Source organism: Mus caroli, unplaced genomic scaffold (genome assembly GCF_978045245.1).
Source record: "Mus caroli unplaced genomic scaffold, Mus_caroli_1 scaffold_7, whole genome shotgun sequence".
Lineage (NCBI taxonomy): Eukaryota > Metazoa > Chordata > Mammalia > Rodentia > Muridae > Mus > Mus caroli.
This window is the reverse complement of record NW_028227262.1, coordinates 66,699,552-66,726,634: the sequence shown is the minus strand read 5'-3', so window position 1 is coordinate 66,726,634 and position 27,083 is coordinate 66,699,552. Positions and strand designations below refer to the sequence as shown.

The 27,083-nt window shown below is 42.4% G+C and overlaps 1 protein-coding gene across 2 annotated transcripts; it reads right to left on the bottom strand.

Moving 5' to 3' along the window:
- Nucleotides 1-203: 203 nt before the first annotated feature.
- Nucleotides 204-27,083, bottom strand: Pole4 (DNA polymerase epsilon 4, accessory subunit). 2 transcript variants are annotated; one of them, XM_029478192.2, is made up of 4 exons: nucleotides 26,808-27,083; nucleotides 26,275-26,359; nucleotides 25,797-25,838; nucleotides 204-379 (listed from the first exon to the last, which is right to left on the bottom strand). In XM_029478192.2, exons 1-4 carry the CDS (start codon nucleotides 27,021-27,023, stop codon nucleotides 204-206), a joined length of 519 nt encoding a protein of 172 aa, XP_029334052.1. In that variant the 5' UTR covers nucleotides 27,024-27,083. The 2 variants fall into 2 exon arrangements, with proteins under 2 accessions (XP_029334052.1, XP_021020860.1); XM_021165201.2 differs by lacking the exon at nucleotides 204-379 and adding an exon at nucleotides 22,008-22,314 and having other exon boundaries at nucleotides 26,808-27,075.

Below are 27,083 nucleotides of genomic sequence, written 5' to 3'. Positions count from 1 at the left end.
TCCTTATTAATAAAATCAGAAATGAAAAGGGAGACATAACAATGAAATATATCTTAAAATAATTATTGTTTGTTGAAAATATTAAAATCATGTTCTACAAAAAAAAAAAGAAAAACAGAAATATAAGAACATGTTTTTGTTTTAATCCCAGGTGTGGTATGGGGCTGCTTCAGTCTGTCCACAGCATCTGACTATGATTTGCCTCATGCTCTAGCAGGAGTATGATTTTTTGCCAGCTGAGGGTAGTTTCTGTGATAGTGTGACATCTGGAATTCTGGGAACTCTTCAGAGGGTATATAAATGCTAGGGTCCCAAGAGGCAGGGTAGGTTGCTGGTTCATAGCTGTTGATTGCTGTTGATTGCAGTTTGTTAAATAGTCCTGTGCAAAGAGGAAACAATAAAAAGAAATTAGATATCCTGAACATTGAAGATCAAACTTGCCCCAAGGAGCTCGACACCCCTAGGAAGTAGTCTAACAATAATTTCTCCCCTTTTCCCCTCTATCTCTCCCATCTAGGATTAGTGGGTTGAAAGGGTGGAGGAAAAGGGATGAAGAAAGGTGAAGGAAAAAAAGAACCCACAAAGTAGCCAAAGTCCAGCTACATGTCTCCAATCAAGGCTCAGGGAAGCCCGCAGGAGACAAAAAGACTGTAAGAGTCAAAGGAATTGAGGACAGCAAGGAAACAAGGCCTTTTAAACATAACAGAACTGAACATATGTGCTCACACAGACTGAGGCAGCATGCACAGGGCCCACATAGGTCTGCACTGGATGGGGTGGGTCCTGGAGCTGAGAGGATAAAAGGACATAAGCCCTCCATTGCTAATCCAGAAGGTAGCTCCAATTGATAACCAATTGCAAATGAAATATTAGTTGTCTCCAAAGGAGTCTCACTGAGGAAACAAACCTCTTCAGCGGAGAGCTCCCTCGGTGCCCAGCAGTCGATGGCCAACAAGAAACAAACTCAACAGCAGCCTTGGAGGCCCTGCATTGCATAAAGCCGCATCACAACTTTCTCTTTCTTTTTTCTTTTGTTTACCTTACAAGTCCTCTGGCCCTTTGTGGATATATTAGGCCTTCCAATTTTGTGTTTTTATAGATTCCTCTGTATACAAACAGGTGTATCTTTGCATCTATATGTGTCTCTCATGCTCTTTCTCTGGCTATTTTTCTTCTGTTTGTTTTGTCCTGCTCTAACTTATTTGTTCTTGGTTTTACCTTATTTTATTCTATCTTATCTTCTTCTTACTCCTTAGATGGTGTTTGTTTTCTAATGAGAAACAGAGACAGCATGGATCCAGATGGGAAGAAAGAAACTGGGTGAAGGTGGGGGAGGGGAAACTGTAGCCAAAATATATGAATGGTAGGAAAATCTATTTTTCAATTAAAAAAAAGAAAAAAAAACAAAAACAAAACTTAAGACATTCTTAGCATAGTGGTGCTGACCCAGCCAAAGAGACTGAGCAGCCAGCGAGTCTCAGGGGAAACTGCAGAGAGGGTGTGCTCCTCTCAGGCTTCTGTTAATGAAGTTAGACATGAAGGCCTTGGGCTTTGCTTCTCTTGCTCTTTTTATTATTATTATTATTATTATTATTATTACTTTTATTTTTTTTATAGTCCAATTGTTGCCCTCCTCCTGGCCTACCCTCCCACAGTTCCTCATCTCATTCCTCCTCCCTCTCATCCCAAGAGGATGCTCCCCCACTAGGCCTCCACACTCCCTGGGGCACCAAACTCAAGGATTAGACACATCTTCTCCCACTGAGGCCAGACCGGGCAGTCCTCTGCTGTATGTTTGTTGGAGGCCTTGGGCCAGCTCATGTACACTGCCTGGTTGGTGGTTCAGTGTCCGAGATCTCAGGGATCTGGGTTAGTTGAGACTGCTGGTCTCCCTACAGGGTCATCCTCCTCCTCAGCATCTTCCAGCCTTTCCCCAATTCAACTGTTGCCTGTCCCCTGGACTACCTGCCCTTGTGGGTTGGAGGTGAGTTGGTGCAGAGTCAGGGACACAGACTCTGGGAGCAAGTGAGAAACACTGCAGCAAGGTTCCTGAGCACTGCTGCAAGCTCCTTTAATACCCTCCACCCATGCCCCCATTGGTCCTAAGAAAGCCTCTCTTCTAACCAGCAGTTGCTGATTGATTGACACTGTCTACACCAACAATCTTTGGTCTCTCAAGCAGTCCTCAATCAGGTCCTCCTGCAGGAGATGCTTTTACATCTGTGTAGCCCCTTACATAGAGTCATGTGTGGCATTTACATAGAGGCAGCCCCAACAGTTCCTGCTACATTCAACCATAGGGTCCCTGACTTTGGTACAATGGTTGGGTATAAGTATCTGCAGCTGTCTCAGTCAGCTGCTTGTTGGGTCTCCCAGAAAGCAGCCATGCTAGGCTCCTGTCTGTAAGCACAACATAGCATCAGTAATAGTGTCAGGTTTTAAAAGACTCCCCTTGAGATGGATTCCATCACACTGAACTGCCTTTCCCTCAGTCTCTTCTCCATTTTTGTCCCTGCAGTTCTTTTAGACAGGAACAATTCTGGGTCAGAGTTTTGGACTGTGGGATGGCAACCCCATCCCTCCACTTGATGCCCCGTTTTTCTACTGGAGGAGGACTATACAAGTTCCCTCTCCCCACTGTTGGGCATTTCATTTAAGGTCCCTCCCTTTGAATCCTGAGAGTCTCTCACCTCCCAGGTCTCTGGTACTTTCTGGAGAGTCCCTTCACCTCCCACCCAACCCCTGTCCCCCATCCCCCCAGGTTGCATATTTCTATTCATTCTGCTGGTCCTCAGGACTTCTCTCCTGTCTCCCCACCCACCCACCCAATACCTGATCATGTTCCCCTTTTCCCCTTCCCCTCCTTTCTCCCACCCAGATCCCTCCCTCTTTCTGTCTCCTGAGATTGCTTTCTTCTCCCTCCTGAGTGGGATTGAAGCATCCTCACTTGGACCCTTCTGCTTGTCAACTTTCTTGACTTCTGTGGATTGTATCATGGGTATTCTGTACTTTTTGGATAATATCCATTTATTGTTAAGCACATACCACACATGTCCTTTGGGGTATGAGTTATTTATTACTCATCATTTTTATTACTTATTACTCAAGTTTCACTCTTCTTTCAAATCTGGAAGCTGAGTGGTCAGCCCCTTTCTCTGCTATGGTTGATAGTCTTCAAAAATTTCTCAGTCTAATTTTATTATCTAAATTTGTGGGGTTTGTTTACATTTTTTATCAAATGGAAATAACGTCCAGTGTGAGGTCAGCAAGAAAACAGACATGTTGCTGTAGTGACATTGGTTATTGTGGTGTTAGCGTTGGAACAAACCTGGAAGAAAACCACAGGGAAAATAAATGGTGAAGATGCAGTTGTGCTTCCCATAGAAAATGCCAGGAACAGCAGCTAGGTAAGAAGCATGAGACAGAACAGAACCGTTTAGATAAGCTGTGTAAAACTCCCAGTGATCTTGGTTTCCTTTCCTTTCCAGTTATGAGAAATGAACTTAAAGCCTCAACCTAGACAAGCACTCTCCTACTGAGCTCTATTCCCAACTCTCAGCCATGATTTTTGACCTAAAAAAAAGTGACCTGTAGTTCAAGAAATATGTTCTATTGCATTTTTTAGGTATTTTCTTCATTTACATTTCCAGTGCTATCCCAAAAGTCCCCCATACCCTCTCCCCCACTCCCCTCCCCCCCCCAACTCTGACTTCTTGGCCTTGGCATTCCCCTGTACTGAGGCATATACAGTTTGCATGTCTAATAGGCCTCTCTTTCCACTGATGGCCGACTAGGCCATCTTCTGATACATATGCAGCTAGAGACACGAGCTCCAGAGGGTGCTGGTTAGTTCATATTGTTGTTCCTCCTATAGGGTTGCAGACCCCTTTAGCTCCTTGGGTACTTTCTCTAGCTCCTCCATTGGGGGCCCTGTGATCCATCCAATAGCTGCCATGGAAGGAGTTACTGAGACAAAGTTTGGAGCTGAGACGAAAGGATGGACCATCTAAAGACTGCCATACCCGGGGATCCATCCCATAATCAGCCTCCAAACGCTGACACCATTGCATACACTAGCAAGATTTTGCTGAAAGGACCCAGATATAGCTACTGCATGTTTTAAAACCAGTTTGGAGGGGTTGGAGAGATGACTCAATAGTTAAGAGCTGTTCTTCCAGAGGACCTGGGATCAATTCCTAGCACTCATATGGCAGCCCAGAACTGTCTTTAACTCCAGTTCCAAGGGATCTGACACCCTCACACCAACACACATAAAATAAAAATTAAGTAAATTATTTTCAAAAACGGTTTGGAAAAATAAATAAAAAGCAAAAACAATCAGTTTTCATAAATGTTTATTCATTTTAAAAAAAAACGAAAGAAACAATTTATAGACATGAATTCTAAGGGGAAAGTGAGAAACCTGAAGAAGACGTTTTTCCTTCATTGTATTATCTTTTTACATATTTTTAATGACTTTAACAATGTTGTGCGTTACTTCTATAATTAAGCTAACAACTGTTAATACATTGTAAGATCTGAGGATTTAAGCACATCAAGATTAAAAGACTTCACTGCCATAACACCTAAGTGAAATGTCACAAAGCTACAGCACAGGTTACCTACGATGATTTTGTTCACCAGAGCAACTAGAATAAAATTCAAGACACCGGCAAAATCTGCAAGAAGCAAACTAAAAATTCCACTGAGGAACATAACAAAATAATTGGATAAATGGAAGAGCAGACCCCACTCTTGAGAAACTCAATAATTTTAAATTGTTGATTCTCCCTAAATTAAACCATAAATTTAATACCATCTCAATAAAAGTGACAACAGAGCAGAGGGATGTGGCAAGCTGTTTATAAAGCACATATGAAAAAATGAAAAATGGAGAACTCTTTGTGTAAATATGCATGCATGTGTTCCTGTGGGGGTGTGCACCCGTGGACAGAGGCTGGGAGCTGACCCCAGGTGGCTCCCTCGATCAGTTTTCCACTCTCTGTTTGGAAACAGGGTCTGTCACTGAACCTGGACGCCCATCCACTCAGCGAGACTGGATAGCCACCAAGCTCCAGGTGAACTTGTCACTCTCTGCATCCCCCGTGCTGGGGTTACAAATGTGTCTACTGCACCTGGATTTCTATGTTGGTGCTGGGGATCCAAACTTAGGTTATTGCTTGCACTTTACCTGCTCAGCCATCATCCAAGCCCCAGGAAAATTTAGCCTGCTAGAGAGCAACACTTCTCCACCCAGTGTACACACTGGCTGATTTTGTGTCAACTTGACACAAGCTGGAGTCATCAGTTAGGAGGGAGCCTTTTTTTTTTAAATTTATTTATTTATTTTATGTATGTGAGTACACTGTAGCTGTACAGATGGTTGTGAGCCTTCATGTGGTTATTGGGGATTGAATTTTTAGCATCTCTGCTTGCTCCGGTCAGCCCTGCTCGCTCTGGTCAACTCCACTTGCTTCAGCCCAAAGATTTATTTGTTATTATACATAAGTACACTGTAGCTGTCTTCAGACACACCAGAAGAGGGCATCAGATCTCATTACGGGTGATTGTGAGCCACCATGTGGTTGATGGAATTTGAACTCAGGACCTTCGGAAGAGCAGTCAGTGTTCTTACCCACTGAGTTATCTTGCCAGCCCAGGAAGAGGATGCGCCTCAATTGAGACAATGCCCACATAAGATTGGACTGTAGGGAGGCCTGTAAGGCATTTTCTTAATTAGTAATTGATGGGAAAGGGCCCTGCCCATTATGAGTGGTACCATCCCTGGGCTGGTGGTCCTAGGTTCTATAAGAAAGTAGGCTGGCTAGAGGTGGCAGTGGCTGCAGTAGTTGGATCTCTGAGTTCAAAGCCAATCTGGTCTACAAAGTTAGTTCCAAGTCGGGAGTCAGTGGGGTGGTTCACGCCTTTAATCCCAGCACTTAGGAGGCAGAGGCAGGCAAATTTCTGAGTTCGAGGCCAGCCTGGTCTACAGAGTGAGTTCCAGGACAGCCAGGGCTACACAGAGAAACCCTGTCTCAAAAAAACAAAAACAAAAACAAAAGTGTTAGTTCCAGGACAGTCAGAACTACGAAGAATATTTATTTGTTTATTGAGATATTCTTTATCTCAATAAATAAATAAATAAATAAATAAATAAATAAATAAATAAGAGGAGGAGGGAGGGAGGGAGGGAGCAAGCAGGCTGAGCAAGCCATAAAGAGCAAGCCAGTAAACAGTTCCCCTCCATGGTCTGCACAGTTCCTGCCTCCTGCCCTGCTTGCATTTCTGTCCTAACATCCTTTGCCAATAAACTATGAGATGGAAGCTAAGCTGAATAAACATTTACTCCCAAAATTGCTTTGTCATAGTGTTTCATCACAGCAAGAGTAACCCTAAGACATCATGCTAATAATTAAAATCATTTAGAAGACGTCTACACAAATATAGACATTGGGACACAATTAAGGAAATGCTGACATAATGAATGAAGTGTAAATTAGAAAATGCAAAGAAAATAAGAGGCACCAAAAAACACAAAACCAGGTGTCTTTGGTGAGCAGACATGAGCAGCCACAAGGAAAAGTGATTTGCATGCCCAGGCGTGGGAGTCTAGAGACATGGAAAGAATGTCCAGAGGAAGTAGGGGTAATACAGAGGACTGAAAGTAGAGATTTAGAGATTGCTTGGGAGTCTGTTCACAGGGCTCTTTAAACCCCTTGCATCTTCCTAGCACTACTCCCCAACCACTCATTTGTTCTCCAGAGTTACATAAAGCAAAAATCTAATATGATTTTCAATGTGGAATCTGTGACTTGTCCCAGGAGGCTAGAATAAAGAAGTGTTCAGATGCCTCAGGACCTAGGAATGTATTGTCCCAGCAACCTCTGCTACACACTTCTGGAGAAGCAAGTGGCTCTCTCCTGTTTGCATGAGCGCAGGGCATGCTGGAGGAGCGGCTTCTTGTCTACCAGATCCTGTGTGTTCTGATGCTGAGGGCCCCTGGACCACACTGAGCAGAGGGTACTGCAGCAATAGCTCTAGTGGAGTACAGTTGAAGGGGCTCCAGGAACCCTGGGAACCCTTAGGAAACCAATATCCTTTTGAACTACACTGAGACCCTGACTCAAACAAACGAGGAGAACTCTGGAGAAGTACAGTCCTTTCAAAAAGTCTAGCACCAGAGTGCAAAAACAGTCCTGTTGGTAAAGTGTTCACAATACAAAGTATAAAAACCTCAGTTCAATCCCAAAACCCATATACAAAAAAACTGGCACAATGCCTGTAAGCTCAGCGCTGGGGAGGCAGAGGCAGGAGGATTGCTGCAGCTCACTGGTCCTCCAGCCTAGTCAACTTGCCGGTTCAATGACAGTGAGAGATCTTGTCTCAAAAAAATATGATCTTGACAAATGACACCTAAAGTTGTCCTTTGACCTCCACATGTGCACACACACACACACACACACACACACACACAAACATGCATGCATATGTACACATGCACACATACATACACAAAGTTTACTGAAGAGCAAAGCCCTTGTCAAATTCTAAGTCTGTCACCCTAGGGCTGCTTCTTGCCTTGTGTCCAAGTACCCCTGCTTTTAGTATAGATTCTCTCTCTCTCTCTCTCTCTCTCTCTCTCTCTCTCTCTCTCTCTCTCTCTCTCTCTCTCTCTCTCTCTCCCTCCCTCCCTCCCTCCCTCCCTCTCTCTCTCCCTCTCTCTCTCCCTCTCTCTCTCCCTCTCTCTCTCTCTCTCTCTCTCTCTCTCTCTCTCTCTCTCTCTCTCTCTCTCTCTCTCTCTCTCCCCCTCCCCCTCCCCCTCCCCCTCCCTCCCTCCCTCCCTCCCTCCCTCCCTCCCTCCCCTCCCCTCCCAGGAGCCCCTCCTCCCTCAACTGTTTACCGTTACAGGTAAAAGTCACTATTTTATGTCTGCAGTCATTAAGAGTGACTTTAAGGAAAAAGATAATTTTGTATCTCTCTTTTTTGGCATGCAACTATGTCCTGCCAGTGCAAAAAGGAAAAATCCAGAAATAATCCTTCAATACCTAGCCAGCATCCCCCTGGTATTTTACTATTCCATAGCACAAAAGGCAAAGAGTTTCTCAGAGTAAGGTGAGTTGGCAATGCTGTCAGTAGCCTGTTGTTTTGAAATAATTCTCACTTTGTCCTGAGGTGGTGCGAATTTCCTGAAGACACCGTGAGCATCTTCAGAGAATTCATTAGAGTGAGTTGGGCTATCTGAAAGGCTGGATGTTGATCTCTGCTTTATGACATGTGGATATGACAGCCCTCAGATGAGAATGGTGAGCCCTGCAGCTCCCTGGTCAGTTTCTATTTATCTTCCCTAATAAGGTAGAGATATGTTCATTATCAGCTCAATGGAAATACACCATGAACTGACCGACGTAGATGTCTTTTAAAACCAAGTTTCTCTCTACGGCCCTGGACTCTATTAGGAACAGGGAGTAGAAAGGACATGTTCTCTGTCTTAGGTAAAAGCTCTCCAATTGTCTGCAAAGAGGCCCTTAAGGGTGACATTCGTAATCTCTGAGAGTGTGCTTCAGGCTAAGAAACCTGGGGTTATTAGCACATCAAAATGAGCCTTTTCTCAGAAAGGAACACTCATTAGCTGGCTCAGTATCTGATGTGCCAACAAGCCTTCCTTTGCGCATTTCCTTTCAGAGAGTTTGAAATCATTTCTAACTCTCATTTCCTATGTAGAACTCCTGTTACCCCAGGCGACCCATATTCACAACTGGAAAGTCCACAATACTCAGTAAGCAAAGCTCTAAATTAACAAAAGTACCAGTTACAGTGGTTGGTTGGTTCGGTTCATGTGTTTGTTTGAAAGCCAGGCTAGTTCCCAGCTTGCTCTGTAGCTGAGGGTAACTTCAGACTCCTGACCATGCAGTTTCCACATACTGGATGCTGGAGATACATGCTTGCACCACCAAGTTCAATACAGTGCCAGGAGTGATGCCCAGAGCACTGCATGTGCTGGACAAGTACTCTACCCAGTGAACTACATCCCCAGCCTTCCACTGCCTTTTGAAATGTGTGGTGCTACAATCTGTTAGGCTCATTTCATTACTCAATGTGGTGATTTGAATGTGCTTGGCCCAGGGAGTGGCACTATTAGGAGGTGTGGTCCTGTTGGAATAGCTATGGCCTTGTTGGAGGAAGTATGTCATTGTAGGGGTAGGCTTTAAGACCTAGCCACATAGGAGCCAAACTTGACCCTGTTTGCAGTTGGATCGAGATTTAGAACTCTCAGTTCCTTCTCCAGCACTGTGTCTGCCTGGACGCTGCCATGCTTCCAGCCTTGATGATAGTGGACTGAACATCTGAACCAGTAAGCCAGTGCCAATTAAGTGTTGTCCTTTGTAAGAGTTGCTTTGGCCATGGTGTCTTTTTACAACAATGGTAACACTAACTAAGACATTCAAGTATAATACTTTATTAATATAAAATAAGAGGGAGAAAAATATTCATTTTTTTAAATAGGCATTAGAGAAGGAAGACCATATTGTATATCACACACTTTCCTCAACCACAATATTAGTTCCTATGTTGGAATGCATAAGACCCTCACTCACAAAGACCAGAGATCACCATGGCTGCACACTGCATGAGGATTTTTATTGATCTAACATGTTGGGGACCCCCCTCTCAGCACGCAGGCCAGAGGAGAGACCCAGAACAAAGAAAGAACACACTTTTTATACCTTGTAAGGAGCATATTTGAACAACAGGGTAGCTGGCTTATTCTAATTGGTGTAGCAAGTAACCCTTTCAGGCACTGGTTGGTTTGCATAGGGTGACTAAATAACCCTTTGGCCTAGTCTCTCACTCTGTCCTCCCTTGTTGTTTTTCAGCAAAGCAACAGTATGTTTTGAACTTATGGGTCAGCTATTAATTTCACAGCTATCAACAAGGTCAGGGTGGTTTGTAGTTTTTCTCAGAATTCAGTGTGGGGCAGGGTAGGGGGATTGCTAATCTTGTAATAGTTATTTCTCTGAGAACAGTTAAAATTGTTTTGGCAGCTGTAGACTTAATCATTTTGACTGCTAAAACTATGTTTTTATATTTGTTTAATCAGCCAGCTTCTTTATCTGGCTCTGTATTTGGCCTGCTAGTACAGTTTGGAAAGCTCTTTTAGAAGGGGGAAGGTACTGGGTGGTCTTGAACTCATTGGATATTACACCTACAGATCAGCATGCATTATTTCATTTATTTGTTTGTTTTGATAAAAGGTCTCTTGTAGCCCAGGTTGATCTCAAAGTCCTCTATGTAGCCTAGGCTGGCCTAGAATTCCTAATTCTCCAATCTCTACCTTTCAAAAGCTTGGATAACAGGTGTGTACCACTTGGAGGAAGCATTCTATGTTTCTTGAAGATTCTTACAAACATCAACACTTGGGTGGCACCCTGCATAAATACATAATTCTGTTCTCAGAAGCCATGGGTCATTAAACAAAAATTCTAGTGCAGATGTGGGATAACACCCAGTGAGTTGCTAGCCATGGAGACCTCAGAGACTCTCAAAACAATGGAAGTTGCAGGCTGTGATGCTGCACACCTTTAATCTCAGCACTTAGAAGGCAAAGGCAGGTGGGTCTCTGTGAGCTAGAGGCTAGCCTGGCCTACATAGTGAGTTTTGGAAGAGCCAAAGCTACATATAGAAACTCTTATCTCAAAGTAAATTAATAAATAAATAAATAGTAAAAATGGAGATTATTGTCATTGCTCTTGATCATTTATCAGAACAAGATAATAAAGCCCCACTGCTAAAGCTACCACATACTTTGGAAACACACAAATAAGTCAGGTTGGAACTGTAGCTTCCTCCCCTCTGACTAGCATTCATAGTACTGGAAAGTGTTATGCAGGCTGCTGAGGGAGAAAAGGTGTTAGCAGTCTTACCTAGCTATAGACCAGGATACTGTAGTGTGTTGCCTTTTAACTACCCCTTTTCAATGCTCTGAGAATGGGCTGCCCTACCAGCCCCCACCCAGAGAATACTGGATCCATGGGTGAAAAACACAGACATACACATGTAGTTCACTTTCAACCTGCCTTATTGACTCAATTGCTGGGCACTTCTAATCTCTCACATCTAGTGTGCCCCTTCCAATACTCTTAGCTCAGCACCTCTTAATCTTCTCTTAGCTTAGTGTCTCAGTTACCTTCTCATTGTTCAACAACTCAAAACTGCCCTCAGCTTAACTGCATTTCTAATCTCCCGCCTGAGGAAGCAGCCTATGATCTCACATGGCTGATCACCTTTTCTCCCTCTGAAGCATGGAGAAATCTCCTTTCCTCTTCCTGCATCTCTTAGCCTCCTCTGAGGACCCAGAAGTCCTGCCTCTCCCCTTCTGCCTAGATTGGTCCTTGGCATCTTTACTGCTTGATCAAGAACCAACTGGGTACAGGACCTTAGCATCAGCACCAACCCCTACATGATACTACTATACTGACCTGCCAGTCAAGATGTTCCCACAGGTGCGATAGTGATTATGAGTGTTTGGAGAGTAACCGATCCCTAGCTGGTTGGATATGAGGCCCTTTCCTTGGGAACAAATATATACCTTGTACTATAAACTGTTTGAAAGTCCATAGCAGGAGGAGCCAGAGACCCTAGGGGAGAATTTATTATGCTAAGTAGACAGAGTGTCAAACTGCTTTCTACCTCTTGGCCAGAAAGTTTCTTTCTCCAATGGGAGACAGTTAATGCAGAGGCTAAACTGTTCCAAGGACTGAGAATAAGGGACTACTGAAAGCCCTAAACAGGACCTTTATATCACACCTTTCAAGGCCCAGTAGACTACACAAAAGAAGGGATAGAAGACTTAAAGTACAAGGTGAAATACTGTGTATCTTCTGGATACAACATAGCCCATGTAGCAATGGACACACAGCAGGTATGGTAACTGCACAAAACCTACATACACACACACACACACATATGAAAAAATAAATAAATAAAATAGCTTGGCAGTGGTAGCACCTATAATCCCAGCACTCAGGAGACAGAGACATTGAAGGCCAGCCTGGTTTACAGAGCGAGTTTCAGGGCAGCCAGGGCAATTTGGAGAAACCCTGTCAAGAAGAAGATAGAAGAAGAGAGGGGGCTGGTGAGATGGCTCAGCAGGTAAGAACACCCAACTGCTCTTCCAAAGGTCCTTAGTTCAAATCCCAGCAACCACATGGTGGCTCACAACCATCCGTAACAAGATCTGACTCCCTCTTCTGGAGTGTCTGAAGACAGCTACAGTGTACTTACATATAATTAATAAATAAATCTTTAAAAAAAAAAGAAGAAGAAGAGAGAAGGGAGAAAGAAGAAAGGAGAAGGAGGAAGAAGAAGAGGAAAAGGAAAAAGCCCAAGGAGGTGGGATACTATTTAGGAAAGAGGAGAGCTACAGGGGTAGGAGTAGAAGAGAGGATAATGGGTTTGAACACATAGATTGTATATATGCATGAAACTGTCAAAAAGTAATTTTTTTAAAGTTAAAAATTTTTAAATAAAATTTTAAATGATTATGACTAAAGTCACTTTGTAGTTGTGAGGATCTTAACATAAAGAGCGACATAAATGCTAAAGGATCTTGTCCTGGTTAAACTTGATCTCATTTGACACAACCTAGAGTCATCTGAGAAGGAAAGCCTCAGCTGAGAAACTGCCAGGATGAGATTGACATGTAGGCATGACTGTGGTAGATTACTTTGGTAAATTAACTAACATGAGGCTTCAGCCCACTGTGGGCAGAGCCATCCTTAGGCAGGTAGCCCTGGGCAGGAGGAGAGAGCTAGCTAAGCATGAGCCTGGAGCAAGCCAGCAGACAGCATTTGTCCCAAGGTTTCTGTTTCAGGTTCTTCTTTGACTTCCCTTTATGACAGTTTGTAACCTGGAAACATGATGAAATAAACCCTTCCCTCCTCTAAGTTGCTTTTGGCCCAAGAACAAAACAACAAAGGAAGCAATCTAGAATTGACCTAGAGACGTATTTGTCTCTCTAAAAAATGTAGAATTTTTCCTGTAGAATTGTCATTTCAAATTCAAAACAAAAAATACTGCAACTAACTTTAAAATTAAAAGAATGAAACAAAAAGACCTCAAGAAAACCAAGTTTCTAAGAGAAAGGAGGGGGAATCCCAAGATGGAGAACTCAGAACCAATAGCTAGAAAACATAACAGAAAAATGCCTTAAATTTGAGCTGCTCAGAGCTACTTAGCATGAAGTAGAAACATCAGCTCCCTGGTTCTAATACAAAGAAAGAACCAGGCAGATTGCAGTTTTTTCTAACCTTTTTTTATGAGATGTTCCTTTTAAAAAGATAGATTTATTTATTTACTTATTTATTTATTTATTTATGTAAGTACACTGTAGCTACACAGATGGTTGTGAGCCTTCATGTGGTTGCATGTGAATTTTTAGGACCTCTGCTCACTCTGGTCAACCCCACCCACTACCTCCAATTGGCCCCACTCACTCAGGCCTAAAGATTTATTTATTATTTATTATATATATATATTATATTATATATATATTATATATAAGATGCACCAGAAGAGGGCGTCAGATCTCACTATAACCATATGGTTGCTGGGATTTGAACTCATGACCTTTAGAAGAACAGTCAGTGCTCTTACCCACTGAGCCATCTCGCCAGTCTGAGATGCTCTTTTTAAACACTTAGGATTTAGTGCCAGTGGTTGTATGCACGAGGCCCAGATTTGATCCCCAGCAAAGCATAAATGTTGGGAGTAGCCTGTGATCCCAGAGCGTGAGGAGTAGAAATTCAAGGTCATCTTCAGCTACACAGCAATTTCAAGACTATGCTGGGATACATGAGACTTTATCTCAAAATGCTATATCGAGAATGGAGCGATGGCTCAGTGGTTAAGAGAGCACACTGCTCCTCCGGAAGATGGGAGTTCGATTCCCAGCCCCATGTCTGGCAGCTCAAAACTGCCTATAACTCTTTTATTTTATTTTATTTTATTTTACTTTATTTTTCTATTTTATTTTAAGAGTCAAAAGGCAGATTTAATTGGGGGCAGCTTTTGGGCCAGTAAGGAACTAGGCCAAGGAAATCATCATGCAGACAGGGAGATGGGTGGAGGGGGAAAAGAGAGAGAGCACATGCACACTGGGAAGGGGGAGAGAAGAAAAGAGGGAGGGAGGTGGAGGAAGGGGAGGGAGGGAGGGAAAGGGAGAGGGAAGGGGGAGGGGGAGGGAGGAGGAGAGAGAGGAAGGAGGATGGAGGGGGAGGGAGAGGGAGGGGGAGGGGGAGAGGGAGAGACTATAACTAGCTCCATGGGGACCCACCTGACACCTCTGGCCTCCTCAGGCAAATGACCTTACATGCACAGACACACACATGCATACACTTGGTGTTTTTATGAAAGGAAAAAAAAAAGCAACAGAGAGATGATCATTAAGCTTTATATAACGTTATCATCAGGTTTTACTAATTTACTTTTTCCTCCATCTGTCTCTACTCTAGTACACCCAGCCAGACATAGAGATGCCCAATCCCTTCTGGCCCATTTGCCCATGAATGACAGACACTAAGCAAGCAGAGCACAAGAGACGCTGACGAGGGAAGTTCTGCTTTTCCACAGCCTTAAGAAGACATGCAAAAATGAGAGAAGTCCTGGGAAGCCCAAGTGCCTCATTGAAGTCATCCCACCAGCAGAGCTGAACACATGTAAAAATTAGTCATCAGACTTTAAAATATGTAAGTGGTGGGCCTGGGACAAAGTATTTGCATAGCACATTTGATAAATGCAAATTAAAACCACAGTGAGCTGCTGCTAGCCATTACGGTGACTAAATGTTTCTTTTATTTTTTCAAGAGCCAGCTCACTTTTATTCAATGATAAAATATGCAGCAGGGACCAGGCAAGAGCTTCCATCAACAAATTACTATGTAGAACATAGATGTGGGGGCAGGGGAGGGGACCTCGTGAGACTGAGATCAGCAGAGAAGAAAGCCAAGCACCAAAGCCAGATGCTGAAGCTACAATGGCCAGCACCATTTCCTGGAGTACTCACAGATTTGTCACTATGGCAGAACCTGTGCAGGTATTTGTCACGATGGCTCTCCCTATGCAGGCCGCCATAGTTCTTAGCTTAAGACCGCCCATGTTTCTTGACTCATTGTCTCCTGTATCTTCAAAGCCAGGAAAATAAGAAAGGCCTTTTCTCTTTGAAGCTGAGGCAGGTGGAACTCTGTGAGTTGGAGGCCAGCCTGGTCCATAGGAGGAATTCCAGGACAGCCAGGGCTGCAGGGAGAAACTGGGGTGGAGGTTACGGGGGAAAGGCCTTTCTTCCATGCTTTGAATTTGACATGCGTTTTTACTCTTGGTCAGGAGAAAGTTCCGCTTTTAAGGGATCATGCATTATTAGGGCCTGCTGAGACAGCCCAGGATAATCAACTTTAAAGTCAATTGACTAGTCAACCTAAGTTATATCTACATCTTTTTTTTTTAACCTATAATGTGACATCACAGGCATGATACCAGGAGAAAGAAGTCTAATGACATTTGATATTCTATATGCATTTTACACCATGACCTAGCACCCAAAGATGAAAGGAAAACAAAAATTAAAATATCCTTACTGAATTCAATACTAACTTGTTTTTCTTCTGAGACAGGGTCTCACTTGGTAGACCATCTGGCCTTGAACTCAGAGATCCATGAAAACTGGGAATAAAGACACGTGGTACTAGGCCTGGCTCAATACTACTACCTTTTTAACTCATGTTTGTAACTTTATGAGTGTTTTGCCTACATGTGTATATACACACCACATATGTGCCTGGTGCCTACAGAGGTCCTAAAAGAATGACAGATTCCCTAGAACTAAAGTTAAACGTGGCTGTGAGCTAACATGTGGGTGCTGGGAACTGGGAACCAACCCAGGTCTTCTATAAGAGCAAAACGTGTTCTTAACCACTGAGCCATCTCTCCAGCCCCATATGAGATGGTTCTATCTACCTAGTTTTCTCTCTTTCTTCTATTTTTTATTGGAGGTGGGGGAAGGGGTTTAGGGACAGGGTTTCTCTGTGTATCCCTGGCTGTCCTGGAAGTCACTCTGTAGACCAGGCTGGCCTCAAACTCAGAGATCTGCATGAACCTGCCTCTTGAGTACTGGGATCAAAGGTAGGCACCACTATACCCAGAAATTTTTTAAATGTGTTAATTCATATGTTTCTTGTGACAGCATCTAAGATTCTTTTTGTTTATATTTTGAAAGAGTACACCAACATTAAGGAATTTTTATTTTTCAGGAAATGCTAAAAATAAATGTCAAAGGACCCACTGCATGAGCATGAGGGACAGCTCAGATCCCTGGTGCCCACATAAGTGCTGGATGGGCATGGCAACCCAGCAATCATCCCAACACAGAGGCACAGATGAGGCTCCAGGGACCAGCTAACCAAATTAGGAAGCTCTGGGCTTAACTTAGAGACCCTGCCTCAATAAAGTGGGACAACTGAGGAAGACAGCCAACATCAAACTCTGGCTTACACACACATATGAACATGCATGCACAACATATACACAGATAAGAAAAAGATATGATTAGCTTTGTTTTATAAAGAAATGCTGATAACATATATTTATTAAGCTCTCCCACTATTGGCCAAAACTTACTTTTTTAACTTTCTCTTAAATGAAAGTGAGCACTTTCAGTATTTCTAGTAACATGACTATTGGTGGGTCTTTGTAACATTCAAACTTAACTAATCACAGACAAACATACAAACCAGGCTGGGGATCAGGCTACAGGGTATTCAGGCAGCATTAGACAAGACTGCAAATGTGTTTAAAAAACAAAAACAAACAAACAAAAAACCAAGGGCCAGTGTAGAGGGTGGTTCTGATGTTTTGATAAAAAAATCTGTGTTTACTATTTACTGAGGGTCCTTGCCCCCAATTGGATTTTGATTTATCAATAAAGATGCCAATAGCCAATGGCTGAGCACAGGGCAGGACACTGAGAGTTGCAAGGGTAGGACACAGAGAATCAGAAGACTGGGGGAGAGAAGGGGATGCAGTAGCAGAGGGGATAAAGCAAGCCAGCCATCTGAGGCTTCTGGTAAGTGGCCACTGGCCATTTCCCTGACTGGGCCTGGGGTAAAGATTAAGGAGTGTCCAGTCACTGAGTTAGCCAAGGTGTGTGTGTGTGTGTGTGTGTGTGTGTGTGTGTGTGTGTGTGTGTGTGTTCGTTCTATTCATGGATCAGAAATAGCTCCTGTGCTGATGAGTGCATGCAACCAGCTAGGAACACAAAGTGGTATAGACAAAATGCACACTACATATGGCACCCCACATGGAAAGCGAGAATCCACTATTAATTTAAAAACTTCTCAGATGAATTACACACACATAATGATATAGTTTCAGAGAAAGGAAGGACTGGTTTCTCAGGGAGCAGAACCGAATCACATGGTTCCAGCAAGTAAAACTAGAACAAAAGAATACAGCTGCTGACTGCAGAAGACAGTGAGAAGCAAACTGGAGGGGCCTGCCTCCAGCCACCAGATAAATAACAGATAGAAATTTATAAATCTGATCTAATTGTATTTAAGGATAGAAGGGACTAAACAGAGTTTGCCCAAGCCACGTGGCAATTTCTTCCCACAGTTCGGAACTGATACAAATAGCTTAAGATGAGACGAGAGCCAGATGGTAGACACAGCAAACAGTACGCTCCACAGAAGGGGGATGTTAGGGGAAATGAATGAACAAATGATGTAAAGGCATGTGAGAGCCTTGCCTGGACAGTTTCTTGGGATCTTTGAACGTGGTTGACACGGGGTTTCTGGGAATGTATGATAAAAGTTAGAGCCTGAAAACAGGCTTACACAGTAAGCAGAAGGGACTTTAATTAAAGTTAAATACAGAGATTCATAACTCTCTAAGCATTCTATCTTGAAAAATTAGATTGGAAGCGGGAAGTAGGGAGCCTAGCCTACCTCAGAAACTTAGGTCTTGGGAATTATATGGAGAAAGGGACACACTACAGTCTGTCCCCACAGATATTTATCTCCATAGTAGGGAGGATTCAGTTTACACAGATGTATAAATCATTTAGGCCTTGATCTCATGAAGGGGCAGGGGACAGTAGAAGCACGGTCTCAACAGATAATATTTGTTTAGATTGCTTTAATTGCTTTGAATTGATTTGATTACCAAAATGAGTATAGCTATGAGTTTGGTGGTTGTGTTAAAGTTCCTCTGGGAGAGAGGTAAAACTATACCCTTAATGCATTCCAGTTACTGGACCAACGTCATGCTATTTTGGGAGAAACGTTCTGTATTTGTGTTGACAGGAAAGGAGAATGGCTCTGGACCCCTTCCAGAGTGATATGGATCAGACATGACAGGGGAAGACCACTGGAAGATTTTGAAAAATTCAAGAAAATCAAACAAAACAGGTAAATTGATCTTCAAGATGGGAACAGCCCAGTAACTGGCTTAGGCATAAAAAATGTCTCTAGCAAAACTTCAGCTAAAATGAGACATTAAGTCTTATTGGTTATGGAATCCCTAAGATTCTTCGTGCCCTCCCTCACATGGCATGAATGAAGATTTATTCCATTTGGTTATTGATAAAATTAATTAATAAAAAAAGATAGTTGTCTTTCCCCTAGTTGTCACAGAAGCAAAATTTCATCCTTAACTGATCTGTGTGCATCCTGTACCATCCATACAAAAATCTTAATGATACTAAAATTTTTGTTGTAAGATTCATATGTTACAGAATGTACAACTTTGACAAGATTCATCCTCAAAGATGCTGAACTGACCTGGTGTTCCAGGCCCCTGCTTCCTGATTCTGTCCAGAGACTTGCTTCTAGAAAAGCTTTAGGATTGCTGCTGATTTCAGATCATTTCGCTTCACCCAACCTTTCAGACAGATCCAGTTAGAACTTCAGTCAGGCCTGAGCCTTCTAAGCATACAGAGACGCCTTCTAAGCATACAGAGACTGGATAATGGATGCTATTATCCAGCTAGCTTTCTTAAGTATAACCAATTTTCCTACCCCTCCCCACCCCATTAAAGAATTTCTCATCGCCCCTAATCATCAGGAAGAAGCTATGGAGAGCTGTCAGCCTGATTCCTCGGGTTTGGATGTCTGGCTAGAGTTATTTTACAAATTAGATAGGTTGTCATGTTAAGGGATAATTTGGGAATAGTCATAATTTTGAACACGGAGGAAATAGATGGGATGGATTGCTAAATTATCTTGAACAAAACATTATGTAGCCATAATGTTATATAGGTAGAAATCTTTGTAATTGATCTAGAATTGAAGTTATAATTTCTTATATTGGTACAGAATTTATGTATGGATATAGAATTAAGATTTTCATTGGTATGAATCTGTAGATTGATACAAACTTTGAAATTAATATTGTTACTCTTAGGCATTGTGACTATGCACCTCATTTAAGAACAAGATGATTAAGTAACTCAAGTTAAGTTCAGATAGTAAACTCTAATATAATTATAATAAATTATTTTCAATTTACTCAGAAATGGCTAAGAGTAGCTAAGGTTTAACAGTTCAATATACTTTACTCAGATATATTGACAGCCTTCAAAAACATCAGAAATCCAGAATATGACACTTAATGATACTTCATTATTAAAGATCATGTGGCAATGAGGCATGTCTGCTCCTGACAGCTTCCCCATTCTCCTTCAAAGAATTAAGTGTCTTCACCTCCAGACAGGGTTGCTTTTGGAGCAAGGTAGACATGAGGCAGAAATTGCCTATTCACCTGCAGAAAAATACTGTCCTCGGACTATGTGAGATAGTCGACTGCTAAGTTCTACCAAGACAAAGAAAGCTAGTCCTTCATATGCTCTCCTTTATAAAGGTCTGTTAGATGATCCTGGGCCAGAAAGCTGAACACAGATGCTCTTACATTGTAAGAAATTAGGAGGCCTCCCAGGCAGTCAGCTATCTCTACAATTTAAGTTTTAGAGGCTATGTTTGGTGCTTCCTATATACTCAGGTAATATTTAATTCATTCTTAGATTCTGACACGACTGGGACTAATTATAGTCCCATAAGCAAACTTAAAAGTTGTTTAACATTAAAGCTATGATATAGAAGTAAAAACATGGTTTTTGGATGGTGTTACAGGCTAAAATCTAAACATAATTCAGGGATAGAATTATAACTCTTTAAGTCAGGAGTGATGGTAGAGTACTTTAACAGACAAATATGATAGACTAGATGTTAACTATATATGCTTTGCAATGTACATGATTGTTATGGTTCTACTCAACTTATATCTGAGAGAAGAGGGGGTTTTGTTTTAACTGGACAGAAAAGATGAAATGTAGAGCATAGTTCTGATGCTTTCCTCAAGAATCTGTGTTTACTGACACTAAAGGTCCTTGCCCCCAGTTGGATTTTGATCTATCAATAAAGATTCCAATAGCCAATGACAGAGCACCGGGTAGGACACAGAGTGAGAATCAAAGACTGGGGGAGAGAAGGGGATGCAGTAGTGGAGATAAAGCCAACCAGTCACATGAGATTTTGGGGAAGTGGCTACTGGCTACTTCCACGACTGGGCCTGGGGTAACGGAAAGATTTAGGAGTGCCCAGTCACTGAGTTAGCCAAGGCATTTTAAGAATTACTAGTGCACACGTTTTCTATTTTGCTCCTGTGCAGGTGCATGCATGCGACCATCCAGGAACACACAATGGTGTAGACAAAACTCCAGCTATAGGCCAGCAAGATGGCTCAACATGAAAGGAACCTACTCCTAATGATGTGGCACACCCATAGGCACAGGCACAGACCGACAAAACAAGGAAAAGGAGCTGGCAAGATGGCTCAGAAAATAAAGTCACTTGCTGCCCAATGATTTGAAAGTAGGTCTCCACATATGAAAACACACAAATTAAAAACAAAACTAAGACACTCCAAGAAAGACTGGAGAGTCTCAAGAAGCAAAAACAATTTAATACTCTGGATTAGATCTCAAAACAAAGGATATTAATGGAAAAAATAGTGAACTCAAATAAAAACTGAACTCAATAAATAATAAGCCATAAATGTCAGTTTCTGGTAGCCCTGAAATGTCAGTTTTGGGAGGACTTGGTAAGCAAGACCTAAAAACACTTTTCTACAAATCTAGTATTTTTCTGAAAGTTTATTTTTAACGTATTACAGGACTGACTCTATCATTCTAGAGAGAAGATCCTGCAGACTCTATCCTAAGAGATCCCCACTGCAGAATACTGTAGGAAGCCCTAAGCACAGCTTTCTGCTGCTTTCCCGAACCACTACATTCTAGGTACTAAAAGTACACTGCCCACATTTCACAAAATAACAACAAAAAAAATTAATTTAGCCTAACATGGGATGAGAAAGGGAAAGGAAGTTACTGTTCCATGTGCACAGTGTTCCAGGCTGAGAACACTGTTACAAAGTTCTGGAGGCCAATGATGGTGATGGTTGTGCAACACTCTGAAAATATTCAATCTCACTGAGCAACACACTGAAAAGCAGTTAAAATGGGAAACTTTATATCACATATATTTCACAACTTAAAGGGTATAAATACATATCATAGCATAGATAAACTTTAAATAACATTATCTAAATTTTGTCATACACAAGACTCATGTGAATCCATTCACAGGAAAATGTTCAAAATCTCACTACATATACCTATGAATATTTAAAAAAAAAAAAAAAACCACTGAATGTTACAGTTTGAACTGAATATGACACATGAATTATACTTGAATAAAACTGTTGGGACCACATCGATTTGACTTCTAAGGAGAAGAGGTATCCCATATATTATCGATCCACATTCCAATGACATGCTGAGAAAGAACAAATTTAATAAAAAGACTGACTTGGAGTGGTTGGTAGAAAGATGAGGAAGGTCTGTGCCTGATCACATGGGTTCCCAGTCACAGGGCAAGAGCAAAGGCAATATAAAACACAGGAAAGAAGCTGACCAAAGACCTTTATTCTAGTCTTCTGTGCTCATTAAACCAGCTATGCAGAACAGTCCTTTCATCTCTGCCCCAAACAGCATCAGCTACATCCAGGCTTGAATTGGAAGACAGACTCAAGTAATGGAAGACTTTGTGGAGAACGTTATCCGCGAGATCTCTGCTTCTTCTATCTTGGGTAAAAGAGTAAGAAGATTGTGTACATGCGCAGACTCTCTCCAAAGCTGAGGCTTACAGAGGGGAAAGATGACAGATGCAGCCAAGGCTCAGATCATCCAGCTCCACAATTAATCCAAAGTGCCTAAAAACAGAAAAAGCAATGCGTAAGGACATGTCTCAATCCAAAGGGCCTCAAAACAGAGAAAGCAATGTATAAGAACATGCCTCAATCTGGGATAGTGTCACAAACTGGGCAAAGTTAAAGCACACAAGGACATGCTGGTAACATCATGCAATCTGAGGAGTATTGATACAAAAGACCCCAGGGAGATGTCATTAGAGAAGGTAGTTGATTGGTAAGTAACCCTGCCAATGCACGGAATTAGAATTAAAACTGGAACAGAATAAAGAATCACCACACTGCTTAATGGACATTCAAAAAGGGAGAGGCTTTCTAAGCAAAGCATTTATAACTTTAAAAAAGTTTTTTGTTTGTTTGTTTTTTTAATTACAGGTATACTTGTGAGTCTACAATACCCATAAGGGCCAGAAGAGGTCATCAGATCCCCCCTGAAGGATGGAGTTACAGGAGGCTGTGAGTGCTGGAACTGAACTAGGCTCCTTTGCTATATAGTAGAGTCTTAATTACTAATCCATCTCTCCAGTCCCTCTATTCTTTTTTCAGAAAGTCTCAGTTCAGTTTGGGCACCTGAGCTCACCTGTATGCCCTCCAAGAGTCTATTCAAAAAAGAAAAAGCGTTTTAAAATATAGAACAAAGAGTCACTAGCAGTTGGGCAATTCTAAAAACAAAAAAGAATGAATTATCAACTTCTCACTGAGCATGTTTATAAATAGAGCGAAGACCTGAGCCAAATGCAGATGAGGGTGCAAGAGAGGAGAAGCTATCCCCCACCCTAGAACCAGCAGAAGGCACTAGACCAGTGGTTCTAAACCTGTGAGTTGTGACCCCTTTGGTCAACCTCTATCTCCAAAAATATTTACATTACAATTCATAACAGTAGCAAAATTACAGTTATGAAGTAGCAATGAAATAACTGTAATCATGTCACCACAGCATTTGGAAGGTTGGGAAGCACTGTCCTAGACACAGTTACCTACACTGACAGAAGAAGTGAAAGGAAAGGAGCTAATAAAGACCCACAGGACACAGGCTTCCTCCCCATGCCTCTTACAACCCTCCCTGCATGGAGAAGCCACAGATTCAAACATCTATGAAAGAGAAGAAAAACAAAACAAACAAACAAACAAAAAAATCAAAGGACTTTCTTCAAAGAACCAAGTGGCCTATCTGGGAAAACCAGAGCAGCCTCTGGCAGTCCCACTCCTAGGAAGCATTCTGCATTTTGGCCTGTGGGGCCGCAAGCATGACATCTGTTCCTCTTCACCCTGAAGTGAAGCTGCAAGGCAAAACCCACCAGCTTCCAAAACAGCCTCATTTTATGTTCACACAGAAGGAAAAGCACTGGACTGAAGAAACCTCATAGTTATTTCTTAATCCTATTATAAAGCATAAGTCAGTGGAATAAACATTAGGAAAACTAAACCACCAATACTTCTAACTAAAAAAATAGTAACTTTCTTTGGAATTTTCTGTTGCTGATTAAGGCAGTAGTGTCACTGGCCACACTAGGCTGGAGCCTCCCTTGTAGCACAAGCTAGCCTCAAACATAAAATCCTGCTGCCTCGCTCTCCCAAGGACTGACACTTACAGGCATGAGCCACCTTACCTAGTAACTTCTGCTTTTGTTGATGACAAGTCTCTGTTTAAAGCATCGAATAAAACTAAACATATTTTAAAAATAAAACTTCTCAATAATTGAAAATGATATTAAGGGATGGCAAAGTCACAAAGTAAGGCCAACCTCCAAAGCTATGGTGTCCCTGAAGGCACCTACCAATCTGAGAGGTCTGAGAGGGGCGGTGTGGCAGGCTGATGGAGATAAGAATCAAACTGCAGTCTGCCTAAATGGGAAGGTCTAATAACCAATCACTAGAAATAACAATAATCAATTAAATACTATAGGCTGTCAAAGACAACATAATAGTAAACTTTTACATACCTAATCACATGGTCTTACAAAATAAACAGAATCAGAAATTTAAGTGAAAATAATCTACTGTTGTGGTAGGAGAATTTAATGGGCAATTCTTACTCAGCAACTGATAAAACAAGCAAGCAAACAGAATACAGTACTTTCTCTTCAAGAATATAAAGAGCACCACCAAGGATGACCAGACACTGGACTGTAAAACAAGCTGGGCAACTAATTCAAGTTATTTATTTATTTTTTTTTTTTTTTGGTTTTTTGAGACAGGGTTTTTCTGTGTAACTCAGAAATCCGCCTGTCTCTGCCTCCCGAGTGCTGGGATTAAAGGCGTGCGCCACCACGCCCGGCTTCAAGTTATTTTTAAGACAAATAGGTGGAAAAACAAAATCTACAACTCAAAGAGAATACTCAAAAATCTAGACTTGAAGCAGACATTGGAGAGAGATCTTAGAAGATATCAAAGAGAACATCTAAAGAATGCCATGGGCAAAGGTTAACACAGAGAAGCAGAACAGAGTGAAAAAAGAAGAAAGTATTTCAGTGCCAGACGAGGTGGCATATGCCTATTTATGTATTTATTGACTTACCATTCTTATTACTAGCATTTTGGAGGTGAAGACAAAAAAGGAATTCAAGGTCACTCTCAGCTACACAGTAAGAGTTCAAGGCTAGCCTGAGCTACATAAGACCCTGTCTTAAGTTAGGAACTGAGGGTGGAGAGATGACTTGGTGATTAAGACCTCTTGCTAGCTGGGCGATGGTGGCGCACGCCTTTAATTCCAGCACTTGGGAGGCAGAGGCAGGAGGATTTCTGAGTTCAAGGCCAGCCTGGTCTACAGAGTGAGTTCCAGGACAGCCAGGGCTACACAGAGAAACCCTGTCTCGAAAACAACAACAACAAAAAAAGACCTCATGCTCATCAGCAGGCAGTTGTGAAGCACACCTTTAATCCCAGCACTCTGGAGGTAGAGGCAAGTAGTTCTAGGATCTCTGCAAATTCAAGGCCAGCTTGGTCTACAGAGTGAATTCTAGGAGAGCCAGGACTACACAGAGAAACCCAAGTCTCAAAGAGAGCAAAAACAAAACAAAAAAGTGCTCGCTACTCTTCCAGAAGCCCTGTTCAGAGCACCCATGTTTAGCAGCTCACACTACTCTTCTGGCTCTTATGGGGGTACCTACATACATTTGGCATATAGAAACACACATACACGTAAATAAAAAGGAATCTTAAAAAAAGTTACAAAGTGTTTCTAATTCTTAACATTATAAAGGAGCAATATTAATATTTAGTGATGGAGATATAAACAGGATTCAAAATCTAAATCCAATTCTACTGGTATTTTATATACTCCCTCCTTCTTCTTTTAAGCTTACAATTTCCTTGTAGAAGTTCTAATTCCCCAAGAATGGAAAATGTTCCTTTTTTCTATCAAAACAGGGAAAATTGCTGCCATGTATACAAAGGAAACCCACACATCTGATTTTATAAGGTTTTATAAGGTGTGAAGCTCACATCATCAACAGAGAAATAGTCTGTGCTGGCAGTGAACTCACCTTCTAGAAAAGCGAATTCATCCACAGCTTCTATTGCATTATCTGAAACACAAGGTAAAGGGATACTTGACTAGCTCTTGCCATTCAGACACCAGGCCCAACATGGAATTTTATGCAAATGACATCATTTACAAACTATAACCCAGAGGTCCTAAGATCCATCTTTACACTCACTATTCTTTTAACTGTCTCACCACAAAAGCCAGCGAAAATGCTGTTCAAGGCATCCTACAATCCTGTCTTATTCCAAAATTCACTTTTCTCTCTACTCTAAAGATACTAGAAAAAGAGTTTGGCAGCATAGAAGGGAATGAGAGGTACAGTCTCTAAAGGCTTACACATGTGCAAGGGTTACCAGGTAGACAAATAAATCAAAAGCCAAACTTCCCCTTGCTTCAATGATGCCTTGTGAAACAGCTATAAGAAAGCCCAGCCCATAGCTCCCCCTGTCCACCCTGAGGTACCACAGTGACTCTACCCAAATCTCTCCTCTGGAGAGTTTTCCTCTTTCCTTGTTGAGCACAGCAGTAGGCATCTTTTGCAATAGTCTCCACGAACAGTTCCTGCAAAAACAAAAGCAAGCAGAGATTAGTGGACTCTAGCCCACTAAGATGAGCAATCCTGTGTAGATGTGGACAAGAAGGGGGAAGGGGGAACTCTACCACACAGAAAAGTTCTAGAAGCTATGATTGTACTGAACTTATGAAAATACTTCTGCTATCCCTCTCCATAGCTCCAATCCCCCTGTTCTAATATCTCCAAATCCACCCCACTCATTCACTAGGATCCCCTTCAAGTTCTGTGTGAGCCGTGGGAGCCATGCAAACTAAATTTGCGTGGGCCCTCGGGAAGAGGAGAGTGGCTAACTAACTCAAACCGGGCCCACAGAGGCCTTCTTAGGTCTCAGACAAGTCAGGTCAGCACACCAGGGCCCGCCACGCCCCCTAGCACCACGCCCCCTAGATGCCACGCCCCTTCCCCGACCCAGGCGCCCTTGCTTCCCGGTCGCACCGCGGCACGCGCCAGGATAAAGATGGCTTCCTGTCCCGCCAGCGTTACGTCAGGGTCTGCCTTCACCAAGGCCTTTACTCTCGCCAGAGGCAGCCTCGAGAGGCGAACTCCCCCGGGTGCACTCGTCGGGGCTTGGGCCTGCGAAGCCGCTGCCTCCCCTCCCGGAGCCTCCTCCTCTCTGGGCGTCCCGTTCCCAGCAGCCGCCGCTGCCGCCATCCCCTCCCGAAACGTGTGGCGCGCGGTCGCTGACTGAGCGCGCGCACGCGATTTCGGCCC